This window comes from Pseudonaja textilis, chromosome 11 (assembly GCF_049901715.1).
Source record: "Pseudonaja textilis isolate UNSWEBS1 chromosome 11, rPseTex1.2, whole genome shotgun sequence".
Taxonomy (NCBI): Eukaryota; Metazoa; Chordata; class Lepidosauria; order Squamata; family Elapidae; genus Pseudonaja; species Pseudonaja textilis.
Window position 1 is genome coordinate 22,876,499 of NC_142000.1, and position 18,509 is coordinate 22,895,007.

The 18,509-nt window shown below is 45.9% G+C and overlaps 1 protein-coding gene across 1 annotated transcript; it reads left to right on the plus strand.

Annotated features, from left to right (window-relative positions):
• The first annotated feature begins 64 nt into the window (after window positions 1-64).
• On the plus strand, window positions 65-18,199 carry AP1G1 (adaptor related protein complex 1 subunit gamma 1). The gene is made up of 23 exons (XM_026719799.2): window positions 65-503; window positions 4,306-4,509; window positions 6,068-6,192; window positions 6,595-6,736; window positions 7,019-7,115; window positions 7,205-7,281; window positions 8,344-8,439; window positions 8,528-8,608; window positions 8,687-8,785; window positions 9,042-9,097; window positions 9,382-9,495; window positions 10,784-10,924; window positions 11,696-11,750; window positions 13,644-13,766; window positions 13,860-13,949; window positions 14,064-14,191; window positions 14,499-14,603; window positions 15,326-15,467; window positions 15,635-15,764; window positions 15,854-15,943; window positions 16,505-16,665; window positions 16,813-16,911; window positions 17,135-18,199. Exons 2-23 carry the CDS (start codon window positions 4,309-4,311, stop codon window positions 17,234-17,236), a joined length of 2,454 nt encoding a protein of 817 aa, XP_026575584.1. The 5' UTR covers window positions 65-503; window positions 4,306-4,308; the 3' UTR covers window positions 17,237-18,199.
• The last annotated feature ends 310 nt before the right edge of the window (window positions 18,200-18,509 follow it).

Here is an 18,509-nt window from a genome sequence, read left to right on the forward strand (position 1 = left end):
GCAGAGGGACCTGTTCCGGAGGGCGGGGCCGTGCGCGACGCCTCTTCACACTAGCGCAGCTCCCATTCGTCCCGCTTCACAGGCGCTCAAGAAGAGATGTGCCCCAGACGGAACCTTCATACTCGGCAGCGACTTCCAGTCGGGCGGTTATGGCCGGCGCGACAGCCGCGGTGACTCGGCAGGCGTCTGACGTCATCAGTGCCTGCCGCGGAGCGGTCTTCGTGTTCCCCACCTCGGACGCCTCCGCTTGAGAAACGAGTCCTGCGGGCGGGTGCCGCAGTCGCGCGCGCGGCGAGAGTTGCCGGGGCTCCGAAAAGGGGTCATCCCGGGGGCCGCCCGCCGAACAGTCTTAGGCGAACTGCCGCCTCCAGACGGAGATAAGCCAGCAAGTGCCGGCCGCAGAATTCCTCCGCCTGCGGTATCGGTGCTTTGGTTCCGCCGCCGCCATTTTGGATGCCAGGCTCTTGCCGCTGTCGCCGCCATCGCTGCAGGGACCCGGCCCGGTGAGTGTGCGCTCGGGGAAAGGCGGGGGACTGGGACGGACCTCCCCAAGGCGGCCGGTGCGTCTCAAGTCCCATCTCGCGGCTGGCCGAGCTTTTCCAGGCGTCTTGGCCTGGCCGTTTTCCGCAGGGGAGGCCCGGGGCCCGGACTCGGCTCAGCCCAATACCGTCTCCGGCCGTCGTGCCCTGGAGAGTCGGCCCGGCCCCGGGGACACAGCCCAGGCCCACCTTCGCTGTCCCGCTCGGGGAAACCCGGAACGACGGCGTTGCCGGGAGGGCGGTTCTCCTCCGGAATATTCGGATAGCTATGAGGTCGTCAGCGACTTCCGACACTGGGACCGGGACCGGGGATTTTTCTCCGAGGAGAAGCAGTTTGTGTTCTTTTTGATCGTGTTCACCTGAGTGGCCGTTTTGCAAGTTCTGTGTGTTCTGGCTACCCCTCCCGCCTTAGTCCAAGTGGTTCAAAGCCTCAATCTTTGTGATTGCCTTCTTCCAGCTCATTCCTTTTTCCAAGATCGGCATGTACAATTTCAGAGCAATTGATTAGCTATGAACCTGAAAAACTAAGACCCACAAAGAAGGGAAGGAGTTCCTTTCAAAACTTTGAAGATAAAAGGAGTTAAAGTTAAATGTTACGATTATCGTATTGATCATGGCTTACCTGCCATGCTTTTGGTTTAAGCACTTCTGTTGATCTTGCCATGTGGGAGCATCTTGTGACAAAACTTAAGTTTATTTGCAATACTGGATATTGCGATGGATTCTCCTCGGGCTCAGATATCAATGATTTGAGCATTCTCTTGAATTCATGGCTCCTGTTAGTAGCAGCTCAGGCCTATGGCCTCCCTTCAGCTGGTACCCCCAGTTGCAATTTTTGGAGACAGCAGTAATTTCCTCATATTATCTTGTGTTTTTATTACCACAACACATTCTACATGAGGCCTCCTTTGATGATAATTCAAGAATTGAATTAGTCCAGAATGCATAGGTGATAGCAAGGCCTACTATAATCTGAAGATTCCAGAACCAATTAAAAGTACTGGTCTTAATCTATAAGACCAGGACTCCTAGGTACTCTCATCCAATTCGAATCAGTCCGTCCTGTGCATTCATGTCCATACCCCTCATAGGAAGGTAAGTATTGGGACAGGGAGCAGAGGCACATCTCAATTGTGGCCCCAATATAATGGAACAGCCTCCCCCCTCATTTGCATTTGTCCCACATCCTTGAAGAAAATGTGTGCTGCTGAGCAAATCAGACATTCTTGCTTTCATCTCTCCTATACCAGCAGACCCCAACCTTTTGGGCACCAGGGACTGGTTCTATGGAAAGAGGTTTTTCCGTGGACTGGAGGATGTGTGGTTTCACATACTGCCTGCATCCCATGGATGGGGCTTCATTTGTTTAAACAGACGGGTACCAGTCCACAGGCTAGGGTTGGAGATCCCTGTTCTATACAATTGTCTATAAGTAGATCATTTAATTTGTTCCTTCACACAGTTTTCTGTATGTTACAGTGTTGTTTGTTTACTTCTCTGACTCAATGTAATACAGTATAATAAATCCTAAACTAATCTCAAAAGAATAAGTCTCTAAATTTTCATGTTGTGGAGGGAAAAGCTCCTAGGAATGTGTATATTTTGCAGGAGCAAAAAGGGAACTTTGTCATAAGCAAACTCCTCTGAAAAGAATTTGTATCTGAAAAAATTGCCTGTATCTTTGAAAATGGATCTTGTAAAATACTATCTGGGTTAGTTCATCACAACACATTGCTGGTTTTTATCCAAGGTTTGGTGAATATATAGCATGCTACAACACCAAATAAATCATAGCACACTAAGCTATGTAACTTGGTATATTGTGTGAAGCATCCTGCTGACTGATTTTGTATCCTGTGTTTCTTCAGTGAGCTCAAGGTGGTACATGTAGGAGTCTCCTTTTAATCTTTCCCCCAAGTGACCATTTTGTGACGTTGATTGGGCTGGGAGAGTAACAGGACCAACTGCAATGAATGTAATCCATGGATGAATTATAAAACTTTAACCTGGGTCCCATTAGATTAGGTCCCACTACCTTTCAGCATGAATATTTTGGATTAATGTAATCAATTAAATCACAGCCATAGAAGTTATATTTTAGGGCAGGGGTCTCCAAACTTGGCAACTTTGAGACTTGTGGACTTCAACTCCCAAAATTCATTAGCCCACTTTGCTGTCCACAAATTTCAAAGTTGCCAAGTTTGGAGATTCCTGCTTTAAGGCGATGCATGAATCCAGCCCTAATAACACATATTTAGGATTCCCATTACATCTTATAGAAGCATTACTGAAAGTTCACCAAGTATATCTTGGTGTACCTTCAGTAATGCTGCATCTGCTGAATGGCTCTCTAAGTCACACATTGGATCTAAATTATGAAAATAGTTTGGAAGACTGCTAATACAGATGTCTTTGAACAATCCTTTTTGACTTGGGTTAACAGAGTCCTGTCCACGAGTAATGGGGAATACATTTTAGATTTGTCATCTTAAATTTAAGATTTTGGAAGAGCTAGTCCTAACTGTAAACAAAACTTGCTTCTGGTAGCTGGGGAAGGGAATGGTTGTTAATTAACAAAGTTTTTGGATCTCATATCCATCTTCACTCATACTGAAAAACAGTATGATAAGTTTGCCCTCATGATGTGGAGAGATTGCAGAGTGTTGAGAGAACGCAGATATATGTAAAGAAGAGTGCTCAGAGAACATGAAGTAAACAAGTGAAATTGTGTAATAAATATACTTGTATTGATATTCTTTTAGGTTTTAGACAAGACTTCTGTAATTCTGTAGTTTGGTTGGCATTGATCTAGAGAAATTGCTAGACAAAGCACAGATAATTTGTAAAAACCACAAAGTAACAACCATTGGAATAATCATCCCAAAAGGTGTTTGATGGGTTGTTAAGCAAGAATCTTCTATGGCCTTGACTTTGGACTTCCTGCCAACTTCCAAATTTACTTTGTTTTGGGGAAGCTAGCAGGGAATATCAGAAATCAAGTAATTGTAGCTTACTGCAATGTGATAGTTGCAAACTGGGGACCGAGCACCCAGATTGCAATGACATGATCACAGAGACCTGCAGTGGCTGCAACTCCAATCACTGGTAATAACTACCAGTCATAATTTGGTATTTGAATAGTCAGTGAACAAGTAGTCCTAACCTGAAGACCACCTGTATCTGTCTGAAACAAACATATCCATATTTTGGGCTGCTGTGAATACAGCATTGTTTTTTGTTTTTACAAGTAGGAAATAGAGATACATTCTATTTTAATTCTAGGTGGTATTCTTTGTCAGTAGTAGAGGCATTGTTATTTCCACATATCCATGGGTTGCACTCTATAGAATAGTCTGAGACTGCTGGCTTAGAATGGCAGCCCTGAATTAACCATAAGAAATACTGGAAATGGAGACAAGATTACCAAAGAGGTTGTTACTTGGGAAATTCTGCCACAGTCATATATCTGCAGCCATTGATTTCATCTACCGTATTTATTGGCGTATAACACGCACAGGCGTATAACACGCATCTTCATTTTAAGAGGGAAATTTCAGGAAAAAAATAAGGGTAGCTCAGAACTGACATCACGTCACGACGCTGCGCCGCCGCTAGGCACTATTGGGAACGGGATCCCTTAAAGAGGATTCCGCTCCCTGGACATCGGCGTATAACACGCATACATCATTTGCCCCCTATTTTCAGGGGGAAAAAGTGCGTGTTATACGCCGATAAATACGGTATTTTCCATTTATTTTCCATTTAGAGGATGCCAGCCCCCATCAGACTCCGGGAGTTGATCCGGACCATCCGGACTGCACGCACACAGGCAGAAGAGAGAGAGATGATTCAGAAAGAATGCGCTGCTATCCGATCATCCTTTCGAGAAGAGGACAACACATACCGCTGCCGGAATGTAGCTAAATTGCTGTACATGCACATGTTGGGCTATCCTGCCCACTTTGGACAGGTGAGCCACCTTCTTTTGGAATGTTAAGCAGGCAAGCACTCACAGTCCTTGAAATCTAGACCCTGGATATACAGTATTCACCTTTGGTGAGCAGCTGAGCACCTTACAGGTTTTACCCTTCTGAGTGTGGGAGAAAACTTCTGGAAACTCCTACAGGGGGAGGGATACTACAGAGGAAGAGGTTCTCAGTTTCTGTTCATGGCCAAAAAATGTTTCTCCACATTATGCAGTGGCGTGGATTTTGTTTCATGGCAGCCCTTGTTACTTCAGAAAAATAGGAGAATGGGTATTATTTAGGCAAAAGGCCCTTCCCCAGGTTGATGTCTTCCAAATAAAACAAACAGGTCACAATTCCTGCCCCCAAATGTGAGATGATGCACCTTTACCTTATTCCTCATGCCATACCATTCTGCAGAATTTATCAAGCATATTGAAATTGGTCTGCAATTTGTATAATGGGGGAGCAGAAGCACCTGCAGACGCCATCCATCATTACATAATCCCCCCACCCCCAGTACATTATTTCCCTATTGCCTGATTAGTGTGGTTGCTCCTTCAAAACTGCTCATGGAGTGCACAGTGAATCTACCTTTGCAATATTTCTGTAGCAGCAGCCCCTGCAAATAAAGAAAACCAGCATCGAGGCTGCACATTAGATCTTTAAACCACACCTTACTCCTGTCAGCCTTAGTTATGCCAAAACCACACCAGTATGCAGTTAAGGTAACTTAAAGCTTTCTTGTTTAATTTTTCCAAATCCCCTTTTGAGATGGTTCTCAGAGTACTTTAAAAATATTTGAGATCCTGTGAGCCCAAGGGCAACATGGGTAATTCACATTTCTGATTTAGTAATCTTAATGCGGATATAATCATTATGCTATAGGTTTTACTTTTTCTTTGCTTGATGACCGCTGTGGATATCCTGTGGATTTTTGTTTTGGACATGGGGAGATTTGACGTCCATGCTTGGTTTTCCTTTTTTGTAGTTGTGTTTTGAAAACTAACAAAAGTGAGGTTTTTGCAATGTTATAAACTGGAATTGCCCTAGAATAGGGGTTGAGCTAGCAGATTACTGTTGGTTGGTCTGGTGATTGGTAGGATTGTTCAGTTTTAATTATGTTTTTATTGAATGTTGTGAGCTGCCTGGGATCTCCATGTGAGAGAGCTATATATATATATATATAAACTATAAGCTTATACGAATAGTGTAGAAATCTACAATCGTTTTATTGGCTTGCCAAGGCAAGGGAGGAGCATGTGGAATTGGAGATGCTTTGAGCATTTCCATTCATTTGCAGCCCAACTGACACTCATGTTATCCTTTCCTAAGGGGAATCTTGGGTTTTGGTCATTGCTGCCCTGTAGACACAGATTTTATTTCTCCAGCAGCAGCCGAGGCGGATCCAGGCATTGGAAACACAAGAGTATCAGGCAGCCAATATTCTTCAAGTTTATTCACAGCCTTGAATTTTTGGGTGGAGATCACTTTGGCCATGTAAAGATCTTCCTGTAATAAAAATGCTAAAGCTTATTCGGGCTTCCACTGTCCCCCTTATAGCTGGAGTGCCTAAAGCTGATTGCCTCTCAGAAATTCACAGACAAGCGCATTGGATATCTTGGAGCCATGTTACTCCTGGATGAGAGGCAGGATGTTCATCTCCTCATGACCAATTGCATCAAGAAGTAAGGCTGCTTGCTTTCTTGGGACTGAGGGTGGAAGTAAGAAATCTTGATCTAGTGCTCGGGACTTGATTCTGAGCAGTCTGTGAAAAGAGAAGCGTTCCTGCATAGGATATAAGAGACAGCCAGGTAGTTGAGTTGAGCTGGGACAGAGCACAAACTTCCCACTCGTGACATGTAGGTGCCTGGTATATCAATATGTGCACGACGTAGCTTGGCATTCAAACTAGTGGTTCTTGGCCAGAGGCTTCCAGAGACTTTAACTCTGTTGGTTGAGAAACTACTTCATTTGCAGTGCACACACAGTTGAGTTTGGCTGTCCAGAAACAACATCTGATGCACTTCCTCCTCGATTCTTAGCCTCTTCCTGGCAGTCCTTTGACCCGTTGCTTTCTCCATCTGCAGTGACCTTAATCACAGCACACAGTATGTGCAGGGTTTGGCACTCTGCACCTTGGGCTGCATGGGCTCTTCTGAAATGTGCCGGGACCTTGCTGGGGAGGTGGAGAAGCTTCTGAAGACTTCTAACTCCTACCTGAGGAAAAAGGTATCTCACTGAGAGACTAAGTGGCGTTTTTCTGCCATTAGTGGCTGGTGAAATTGTCTTTCTTCTTAATGCAGAATTTGACTTACTTCAAATATCAGGGGAAGGAGGCATTTCCCTAGTTGTTGCCTTTCTCTTGGCTATGTATATCTCCTACTGTTGCAGGCTTCAAATGTTCTCTGTCCAATTTTGTAAATTCCAGAACTTGAATAAAATCCAAATGGAATAGCCTATTTCCTTGGGGAGCACTGAAGAGGTACTTAAAATGTGCTGATTCATTTACAGGCAGCCCTATGTGCAGTTCATGTCATCAGGAAGGTGCCTGAGCTGATGGAGATGTTTTTGCCAGCCACAAAAAACCTGCTGAATGAGAAGAACCATGGTAATAATTCTTTTTAGCCACAGCATCTTTCCATAACCTTGTGCTGCAGTAGCCACATAAAATGTGGGCTCATGTGCTCCTTCACACAGGTGTCCTTCACACTTCTGTTGTCCTCCTCACTGAAATGTGTGAAAGAAGCCCAGACATGCTTGCCCACTTCAGAAAGGTGAGGCCATGTGAGAGTTTTGTGCAGTTGGGTTCCTGTTCTTGTCCTTTGAGTGAATAAGCTTCTGGTCCTGGTTGTGGGCGAGGATGTGTATTTCACACCCTGTAGACACACCCACAATAAGCAGCACCCCTTTACGCCTGTTCGAATATCTTTGGCTTGTTCCACTTTATGAACAAATGGCCTTATCAGATATAACTGAAAGCGATGTATGCCAAGGCAGGAGCTGCTTCTGCCGCTGCTTCCATCGCTTAGCCCTGAGGTTGGAGAGGACTAGCCTTTGCCCGGCACCAGTGGATGCAAAGGGAAGAAGCTGTTGTCCCTTGGGGAAGTCTGCGGTTGGGAGAGGAGAACCCTCGGCGTCTCGAGTGTCCTGGCTGCCTGAGTCTAGGCTGGTGATGGTGGTTGAGGCTGCAAGCTGAGTCTTCTCTGCCCAGTACTTACCTTCATCTCTTTTGTCCCCTTTCTCTGCTTGGAATCCTGCTCTGGTGGGTTAGAATGAAAAGGTAAGAAGGTGCTTCCAGTTCCCTGCTTCCGTCCCATCCCACCCCTCAACGCAGTGCATGCTTTGCTATAAACTGGTCGAGTCCAGTGCTCTTCCTGCTGCTCTCCCTGCTCTCTGCTGGATTGACCCTGCTAGTCTAGCCTTGGAGAGACCCCTCCGCATTGCTGTAACTGCCACCCTTGGCTATCCTTTTTCTGGTGGGTTTTCACAGGACGTGTGTAGTGGGAAAAGAGGCAGATAGGAGGATGGGCTGGGTTCCAAACCTTTCAGAGCTGAATTCAGGGGGCTCCTGTTAGTAGGAGCCACCTAGGCCTATTCAGAGATTTTTGTCATCAGTCTTAATGACGACACCCCACCCCTTTACATATTGCAACTGCCGTCTTTTTTTAGTTTCTGTGCTGAGATACAGACTGCTGCCATCCAACAGTACTGCATTAAAAAATAACTCTTTTTAAGTGTTAAATATGCTGGGGAGAGGCTAAGCAAAGGGGCTTTTCTTTGTGAGAGAGTCATCGAATAGAGTCCAAAATCCAACTCTTGATATCTCTTCTTTTCAGCTTGTACCCCAGCTTGTACGCATTCTGAAAAACCTTATTATGTCAGGCTATTCTCCGGAGCACGATGTTTCGGGGATCAGTGACCCCTTTCTGCAGGTTGGTTGTTTCAAAGGCAGGGAGCAAAATCGGCTTGCTCTGTAAAGCATCTTCAGGAACCTGAAACAACAAATGTAATATTTTCCAGGTTCGAATCCTGCGGTTGCTGAGAATTCTGGGCCGAAATGATGATGACTCCAGTGAAGCAATGAATGACATTCTTGCACAGGTGAGAGGATTGTGGGTGGGTGGTTGGGAAGTCTTGGACTGGAAACCAGAAAATTGTAAACCATCCTCTGTATTCCAGGTGGCCACAAACACGGAGACAAGCAAAAATGTGGGAAATGCCATTCTTTATGAAACCGTCTTAACTATCATGGACATAAAGTCTGAGAGCGGCCTGAGAGTACGTCACTTTGGCTCTGTGGGTCCCCAAGGAAAAATGGCTGCCACATTGGAGCATCGCTTTTCCAGGCTTCCTCAGGAACACCAGAACTTTTCAGAAGGAAAAGTCTGACTGGGCACCAGTGGGATTTAGCTCTATGCTTTAATTCCTTGGTTGATCAGTGTCTCGCATTGCTACTCCCCCTCCGCTTGCCCCCCGCAGATGTTTTCTTTTGGAGAGGTTCTTTGTGACCTTATCTGTCTGTCTGTCTCTGCAGGTGCTGGCCATTAACATTCTTGGTCGGTTTTTACTCAATAATGACAAGAATATAAGGTAAGCCTATCAATGCATGTTATGATTGGAACTGGCCTGACATCCTGGTCAGCACCAGGCATCTCTTAAGTGTGGCGAGGAACATGTTTTCTGCTCACTCCAATACAGTAGTTCAGTCTAGGTTCTTTTGCCACGATGAAAATTTTTATTGCTTAGCTGGCCAAAATTGATTCTGGGAGCCTTGATTAGATTTGGCTGCCCCTTTGCTCTCTGCAGGAGCCCTTCAGTGTGCTACAGTGCAGAGCAGCCACCATTATCTAAAGTATTCATTTCTTGTTCCTCAGATATGTAGCCTTGACGTCCTTGTTGAAAACTGTGCAGACTGACCACAATGCAGTCCAGCGACACCGGAGCACCATTGTAGATTGCTTAAAGGATCTGGATGTCTCCATCAAACGGTGAATGAAGCTGGAAGGAAAGGCCAGGCTGTGACCACAGATTGCTCTTTAGCTGCCCTGTATTTCTTCTGCCTTTTTTTTTTCTTTTTTAGCTAGTCTTTCCCAGAGAGCCAAGTACTATATCCAAAGTATTGTTTTCCCTATGGTGGCTCCTGTAGGATTCTGCCTGCTTTTTGTGTCAAGATGTCAGCAGCCCTGGAGATTTTTGGAGTAATCTACCCATTATAGTAAATTTCTTTGTTCTTTGCTCTGGAGAAAAAAATAATGATATGCCCTAAAAATAGCTTGCAGTTTTGCTTACTGTTTAAATGTTTTGATGTTGAGAACTAAATATTCACTGAAAAACTTACCCAATTTGGAAGTCTTACAAAGCAGGGTAGAGTTGTAAGAGCCAACAGGGATAGGTAGGACAGAGGCTATAAAATTTAATTTTTCAAATCTCACAGCATTTTACAGATGCTACCCACAGTTTTAAAATGCAATCCCACAATTGAAAAAAAAAATAGAAATTTTTGCACTTTTAAGATACATCAGTAATTTTCAGGTTAGGTCATATTCACTGATGTCTTTTTCATCCTTTCTAGCATTGAAGATATTGGTTTTGCATCAAAAAAGAGATCTGCCTTCTACAGAATTTCAGCTTTGTGGAATTTTGAGTTAGTTTTGGGACAGATTTGATAAATTCACTCTTTATAGATAGAGGTTTAAGATGCCAGAAGAAACAAGGGCTGTCTAACAACTTGTCATGGCATGTTATTGAACGTAAATATAAAAAAGAATGGTTATCTGATGCAGTTTTAATGGCTTTCTTAATTTTTCAGTGATTACTTATTGCAAGTTCTATTGGTTGTTCATTAAGCTGTCCTAGCAAATCACTGTTGTTGAAGTATTGAAATGTCAGAGGTTGGTAGTCATTATTGCCTTGGAGATGATCTCAAAGTTTAGGAAATTATCAGAACTGGGAATTAAAATGCACACATAGTTGATTTTGCTTAGCCATTGGGGACAGGAAGGGTTCTTCTGGGTTGGGACTTATTCAAAAGTTGATAATTTCATTGGTGGGGAAACAATCTGGCAGCGCTAAGAGATGTGGCCTCTTGATTCATGCAGATGTAGGATGACACTTGAGAATGACTTGGTAGACACAAGTCACTAAGCAAGCATACCTGTGGCCCCAGAAATACTCTCAGGTGCCACGGTTCTTCCTTCTGCATCAGGTGAAGTTGGGTGTCATTTCCTGATGATACTCTATGGCTAATGAATCCATTTCATCTTTCACCTTTCACAGGCGTGCAATGGAACTCAGCTTTGCTCTTGTGAATGGGAACAACATTCGGGGAATGATGAAAGAGTTGCTATATTTTTTGGATTCTTGTGAGCCTGAATTCAAGGCTGATTGTGCATCAGGAATATTTCTTGCAGCAGAAAAGTAAGATTTCTTAAGAGCTTCCATAGATTTGTTTATGGCCAGTCTTCCTACCCATTCTAGTCCTGCCGCCAACATTTACAGCATGGGTGTCCCACCTTGTGGGTTACCTGGGCCACGTTGAGGGAAAAGGAATTGTCTTGGGTCTCATATAAAATATACAATATAGTATATAAGTCACATGTTAAAAGTTTACGATCTTGTGGAGCTGCAGTATTAGCTGTCCAGGGTCCCAGGTTGGACTTGCCTGATTTAGAGGCTGTGTTGTAGGAAAGCCTGCTGACCAACTGGTTGTATAAGAGGCTTTATCTCAACTAAAAGGGCTACCTTGGTTTTTACTGGTGTCTGGATCAGAAGCTGTTGACTGGAGAGACCTTTGCACTAAGCAAGAGTTCTTCACCCTTTGCAGTGGAACTCTCTTCTTGCTCTGCCACTCCACTCTTAGCTGCTGTGTTGCCCTGAACAGCTACGGAAATTGCTCTCCATTGGAGAAAGGGTGGTACATTTGTGTGCTGGAATCATGCCATTAGGCCGTGCTTCCTGCAAGATTACCCAGAAGCCATTGAGCACTGAACTAATGATAACGATGACGATCATCACTTTCCCTAGAAATCCCCCTTTGCCCCAGTGCAGGGTTTAGCTTCAGTTCACAAGTATCTGCAACCCAATCCAGATTACTCCAGTGTTGTGCTTGAATATGTGGGGAAATTTGGAAATTGACGAGCAGATAGTGGCATTCAATCCTCTCTGAAAAGATGTTTGTTGATTTTCCAGATATGCTCCTTCTAAACGCTGGCACATAGATACAATCATGCGAGTCTTGACAACAGTAAGTATGGCTTCTACAGCGGCTTCACTATGATTTCATGTATGCCAGGCAACAGCCCTTCCGGTGCATCCTTGTTTAGTGGCTGCAGAGTGGGCTTGTGCTCTGCTCATCCTAGACTGACTGGCCGCATTGAAGGAAGGCTAGGGCTCCTCGTACTGGATGTAGGCAGGAGGGACCCAGTTAGCCAAGCATGCCACAAATGACAGGGGTTTACACTGATTGTGAGTTTGCTTCTGGGTGTGATTCAAGTGCTGCCCTACATGGCCTGGGACGTTACCTGAGGGACCACTGGTCTCCTATAATATCTGCCTGACAGGTTCAATTTGGCAGGGTTGGCATGCTTCTTCCAACTAAATGGTGCCATCTAAGTGCTTTTTCTGATCAGTACACCCTTTGGAAATTATATTCTCCTCAAGATTTGAACAGCCCACCCAACTGGTGTTTCAAAGGGCCCTGAAGGCCTGGCCCTTCACAAGGCCTTGAACAAGTGTGATTGAACACCCACACCCACACCTTTTCTTTTTCTTTCTCTCTCTCTCTCTCTCCCCCCCCCCGCCCCCAAATCTGGGTTTGTTAGCCTCTGCTGCCTCTGTCCTTTTTATTTATGTTGTTTTCTTGTTTAAAATGTCTCTAACAATTAGTAAACTGCTCAGAGTCATTGGGAGTCAGGCATCTCATAAATTGAATAGATTATTTTTATTATTTGTAATAGTCTGCAAATAATGCTGATTATTGGAGACCATTTTAAATAGTACATGCTTTGTCAACTTCTTTAGAAGCCCTTTCTCCTTCTCAGAACTGCAAGGCCATTTAAGAATCCCTCAGCACTTTCTCTGTTTATTCTACCAATGTGCTGCAGAAAATCTCAGTAGTCTTTTACTGACGACAGCAATTGGGAATAGAATTTCCATTGCTAAGTAATGCGGTTCTAAAGCACCCTCGTCCCCTGCTATCCTGATTGTACCATCCTTCATTGAATCCCACCCCTATCAGGCAAGGCAATCAAAGTCAGTAGGGAAGCCAGCAGGAAACTGCAGGACTGATGCTGCTGGGAGGTGGGGAGACGAAGTGGCAGGGCTGCAGGGTGCAGAAGCAGGTTGGGGGGAGAGGCGGAGATCAGGGAGGTGCAATGAAGGTTGGAGGGTGTGTGCAGTACTGCTACAGCAGCGCTTCCCAAGCTTTCTGCCTCCACTGACTGGCAGAGGCAGCAGCGGGGGTGGGGGGGTCACGCATGCAACCTAGATATCCTGCACATGGGCAAATGAAGCTTCACACACTCACCTACCGCTTGCACGCTCGGCTCCCTGCAGGCCGGGAATGGTAGCCATCTGTGGAAAGGGGGTTGTGGACCTGTGTGCATGAGAGGAGAAGATAGGGAGGCTTGTGGCCTGGCCTTCCTTTCTGGCTTTGCTGCTGACTTTCTGTGGATGCTGGCAGGGAAGGTTACAAATAGCAACCGGGGGGGTGGGGGGTGGCGCGGCAAATTAGTTGCCATGTGCCCAGATCTTGATTGTGCCTATGAGAGGATGTTGGAATGGACAGAACGCTGAGGACTGGTCATTGCCACCATTTGTTCAGTGCCATCATAACTTCCGACAGTCACTTAATGAGCTGTTTTGAGGAGAGTTGGACTATGGAATTATGCAAATTATATAATCCTGGTATAGCATTTTATTTTATCAGTTTAATCACTTTTATCTGACCACTTGGAATCAGTCAGATTGTAAGTGGCTGATAGAGTTGAACTTTACATTCTGTTATATTTTTATTTAACAGACACACGGGTATATAATTTGCTGGTCCAACATCTGTAGCTTCCCCAACAGAAACTTCTTACTAAGTGCCAAACCACGGCTAAGGTGTAATACCATCACTTTTTCCCACCCACTCCAGGCAGGGAGCTATGTTCGTGATGATGCTGTGCCCAACCTTATCCAGCTCATTACCAACAGCATGGAAATGCATGCCTACACTGTACAGAAACTCTACAAAGCCATTCTGGGAGATTATTCCCAAGTAAGTCCTGTGGGGGGTGGGCAGGAACACTCTTTTGATTGTCTCCAGGTAGAGAACATGGCTGAACTGTCACCTTTCATTCTCCTTTGCTAGCAACCCATGGTACAGGTAGCTTCCTGGTGCATTGGTGAATATGGAGATCTCTTGGTATCCGGTCAGTGTGAGGAGGAGGAGCCAATCCAGGTTTGTTGACTGGAGAAGGGAAGAGGATGGTTGTGGTTTCTGGGGCGTGAGCTTTTGGCCAGGTGGCTGCTTTCCCTGCTTCCTTACCCCTGTCCAACCCTTTGGCTTGCCCAGGTCACAGAGGATGAAGTCCTTGATGTTCTGGAAAGTATCCTTGTCTCCAACTTGACTGCATCAGTCACACGGGGCTATGCCCTCACCGCCATCATGAAACTGTCAACACGGTTCACTTGCACAGTCAAGTGAGTTCTCTGGGGTATGGAAGGGGTTTGCCTTTGCAGCAGAGTCTCTAGTGCTCGGCTGAAAAGATTCTGAAAAGAACCAAACTCTCCAGGAAGCTGGCATTTGGAAGAGGAGTCTCCAGGGCCATGTTCTCTGTTGAACCTCAGAGGAAAACTTGGTGAGAGGCCAGGTGTTTCCATGGGCAATCCATTCAATGCCACGGTAGTTGTGTCTCGAACCCACTGTAGCAAAAAGCTTGCGACTGGCAGGCCTGCTAAAGTAAGCTCTTTGCTACCTTCACCGTTTCTTCTCTTTCTCTCTCTGCAGTCGCATTAAGAAGGTGGTCTCTATATATGGCAGCAGCATTGATGTGGAGCTCCAGCAGAGGGCAGTGGAGTACAACGCCTTATTTAAAAAGTATGACCACATGAGGTGAGTACTGGAGGCCCAAGACTGGTGGTCTTGTTGCCTTTCCAAGCCCTTCATTGTCCAGTGGTGCACTTTGAGATGCACGTGATGAGGCTGAAGAGTGACTCCTGCTGAAAGATAGATATGATATCACAGCTCTTCGTGCATTATCTTTGCTTAGTTGGGTATCCTGCTGTCCTAAAAGAATGAGCGGCTCTGTTGAAGAGCAAATATTTCTTTGGAGGATAGTTATTGTCTTCTAATTTTGTTTACAAGTCACATTTCCTGTATGGGCAGATAGTAGTAGACATCATAAGATTATCTAAGAAACCTGAAATTTAAGAATATTTATCATGCATTTCTCGGTATCAATTGTAACTGGCCACTTCCTAAATTCTTCACAAAACTACATCTCTGGCTGAGTTCACATAGCCTAAGACATGTCCTAAGGCAAGATAAAGTAACACTGTTGTAATACTGTTGTGCAGTATGTTGTGCCAAACAGAATCCCCTATTACTGATCTGTTTGCTATATCCTAAACACACATTACAAGTGCCTGCCACCAGCTGAAAGAGCTTAACTGAGGGCATGATGTGCCTCTGCCACAGAAAGGCGCTTTTTTTTTTTTTTTTTGGCTATTCTTGTCCCTTTATCAGAGAGACCCTCTGCAACAGGGCAATTGCCTTCTACCCCAGATCTCCATGTAAATAGAACCATAGGATTTGGTTACCTTGCTCCCTTACAGGTCAGCCCTGCTTGAACGTATGCCAGTTCTGGAGAAATTGGCAGCTAACGGTCCTACAGATGTTACTCAGCCCAATGGGGAAGCAGAGCCAACCATCTTGGAGACCAAGCCGCCTCTGTCCAGCCTGCCACCAGCCAGCCAGGTAAGAAAAGTGAATGTTATGTGGAATCCAATAGTGGCTGCAAGAGCGACTTAAACTACCGTAAGATCAGAAATCCCCCTGCTTAGCTGCTTCCCTACTTCTTCTGAGTTGCATGCTCTTCTGCCTAGAGAGATTTAATGGACTGCTATCTCCGTGTTTTTTGTTAGGCCAATGACCTGCTGGATCTTTTGGGAAGCAATGACATCACTCCTGTCATATCAACGGCCCCTTCCAGCAAGGCAGCTTCTGCTGGTGGGGAGCTGCTGGACCTCCTTGGGGATCTCAATCCAGCAACAGGTGAAATCCTATGTTCAGGTGGGAGAAAAACCGGATGGTGGGAAGCCCACTTTTGGGAAGCCATAGGGCTTTCTTTGTTGCTTTTGCAGGTCCTGCAGCTCCTGCCCCACAGATACCACAACCTCCATTTCTGTTGGATGGACTTTCTTCACCAGCCATCTTCAATGATCTACCTTCTGGTGAGAATGTAGAATGCTCTAGACATGAGGAGCTAGGCTGAGACATAGAAAGATATATCTTAACATATAGAAATGTGCATCATCGCGTGTTTCTATTGAAGATATTTCTCAAGATGACTGAGAACCCCAATTAAAAACAGGAGTGTATTGCTGATCAAACCTACTCCAGCAAACAGGCCAGCTTTTTGTGGGGTTGTGTAATATTGATTACCATAGTCTGGTTTTCTAGAGCAAGCATGGTGTCATGGTGAAGGTGTCAAGACTAGAAACAGGAGCCTGTGATTTCTAGTTCCACCTTAGGCACAAAGCCAGCTGGGTGGTCTTGGGCCAGCCTTAGGAAGGAGGCAGTGGCAAACCCCTTTCCAAAACCTTGCCAAGAAAACCTTAGGGACCAGTCCAGGCATCATTCCAGAATTAAAAGGAGAATGAAACAAAAGCCAGGCTTTCTCCTGCAGCAGATTCCTCACCTCCCCGTCTGTGAGGGTGTTAGAGTCCAAGCTTCTAAAAAGTCAGGGAGGGTGTAAGCAGCCCCAGGACTTGAGCAGTGCTGCTTCTCCACAGGCATTCCTCCAATCACAGCCTACAACAAGAACGGGCTGAAGATTGATTTTGCTTTTGAGCGCTCCAACACCAACCCCAGTGTCACCGTCATCACCATACAGGCCTCCAACAGCACCGATGTGGACATGACAGATTTTGTTTTTCAGGCTGCGGTACCAAAGGTGGGTCAGGCCTTTCAGTGGGGGTAAGGCTAACCTGAGATGTGGTTTGGCCATCAGAAACATGGGCTGCTAGCAACCGTGCAGAATCTGTTTCTGTGAGGGCATGGCCTGGAAATTGGCATGGCTCCCTTATTTGTTCTTCTCTAGACATTCCAGCTTCAGCTTCTGTCTCCGAGCAGCAGCAGCATCCCAGCATTTAACACAGGGACCATCACACAAGTCATCAAAGTCCTGAATCCGCAAAAGGTACCCAGTGAGGCAGCTCTCCAGCCTCCCTTCAGATGGCCTTTAGCGGGGTGGTTCAGTTTGAAGAGAGGCACAAAGGAAGCAAGAGAGCCTCGGGCAAAGGAAGGTGCAGCCTTTGCTTCCTCTTCACTTGACTCCCTCTCTTGGTATCTTAACTGGCCAGGGCTGGACATTGGCTCCTCTCCACCCCCTGCTCAGTTTTCACCTCTCTGGTTTTTTGCAGCAACAGCTCCGCATGCGGATCAAGCTGACCTACAACCACAAGGGCTCAGCAATGCAGGACCTGGCAGAGGTCAACTCTTTCCCCCCCCAGTCCTGGCAGTGAGCTCTGCTCTCCTCACCCTACCTGGTTGGCCAAAGGAACATTGGGCAGAGCCTGCGACTCCAGAAGTTCCCCAGCCTCCCCGTGGCTGGGGCAGCTGCTGCTGCTGCTGCAGAGGAGAAGGAGCACTGACCTTGCTCATCCTGAAGCATTTCTTTTTCGAACCTTGCGCACTCTCTCTTTCCCCTCCTGAACTGCTGAGCCCCATCCACCACAGACGCCACGTTCCCTTGTTTGGGGAAGGGGGGGCACATTGGGACATGTGCTCTCTCTCTCTCCCCCTTCCCCGAGAAGGGGGCTGCTGCTGCTGCTGCTGCTGCTATTGCCGCCTTGTGTCCAGCAGATGGTGGGTGAGATGGGCTTGGGTTTGGCTTGGCTCCTTCTTACCGGGTTACCATCTTTAGACGCTTTTGTTCAAGGAAGCTGGTGCCCTTCTTTTCTCCTTGGGTTCCCCTGACGTTGGGGCCCTTTTCTACACATGACTGCACCCTTGGTGAGCAGTGAATTGAGCCCTGTATGGATCTGCTGTTCTGGACAAAAATGCTGCTTAGAGGATTTGGCAGGACATTAGGCAGTGAAGCCAAGCCCATTTTGGGCCAGTGCCTCTTTGAAGAAGCATCATGATGGACAAGACTGACTGCTCTAGCAAGTCATTTTTCAATGTGTCCCCACCCCAAATCTCGGACCTCCTTTTGTCTGTTCCTTGGCTGTCAGCTGTGGTAGGATGAGTAGAATGGAAGAGTGTGTTCCTGGGCAAACGTCTTAGAGATGAAGGGTGGGGGGGGGGGCATTAGCTGCAGAAAGACTCATCTCAAGACTCCACTGCAAAGCTGCTTCCCGCTCTGAACCCCTCCCCCCTTTCATTTCCGGAGTCTGTCAGTCCTGGGTTCCATTTGAATTTGTTCTTCTGGGACATTTGTGTTGTATCTGTAATACTGGCACTGAAATAAAGACCATCTGGTTTAATGAGATGTTGTGCTTTTACTAACTGGTTTGGAACTTCATGTCCCAAGTGGGGATGCAGTGATCCAAAAGTTCAGCAAGATTTCACAAGAACTAGTCCTAGTGGAGAAGTGAAAGACTAAGAGAAGTATTTATAAAGGAGTCCTTTGTGTTCCTATCCTGGATCCCTGCCTGCTTTGCAGAAAAAGCAATGGATCTGCTTCTAGTAAGTATGAGGAGTCTTTGTTTTCCAAGGACTGGGCACCGTGGCGTAGCAAATCCGTACATAATACAGTTTGATTATCAACCAAGTTCATAGTATTGCACTTCTTCC

Excerpts from the sequence above, each read along its gene's own strand:
- AP1G1 (XM_026719799.2), top strand. The coding sequence starts at position 4,309 with ATGCCAGCCCCCATCAGACTCCGGGAGTTGATCCGGACCATCCGGACT. Across the intron at positions 10,925-11,695 it reads ATATTTCTTGCAGCAGAAAA|ATATGCTCCTTCTAAACGCT; the intron begins GTAAGATTTCTT and ends TTGATTTTCCAG. Across the intron at positions 11,751-13,643 it reads TCATGCGAGTCTTGACAACA|GCAGGGAGCTATGTTCGTGA; the intron begins GTAAGTATGGCT and ends CACCCACTCCAG.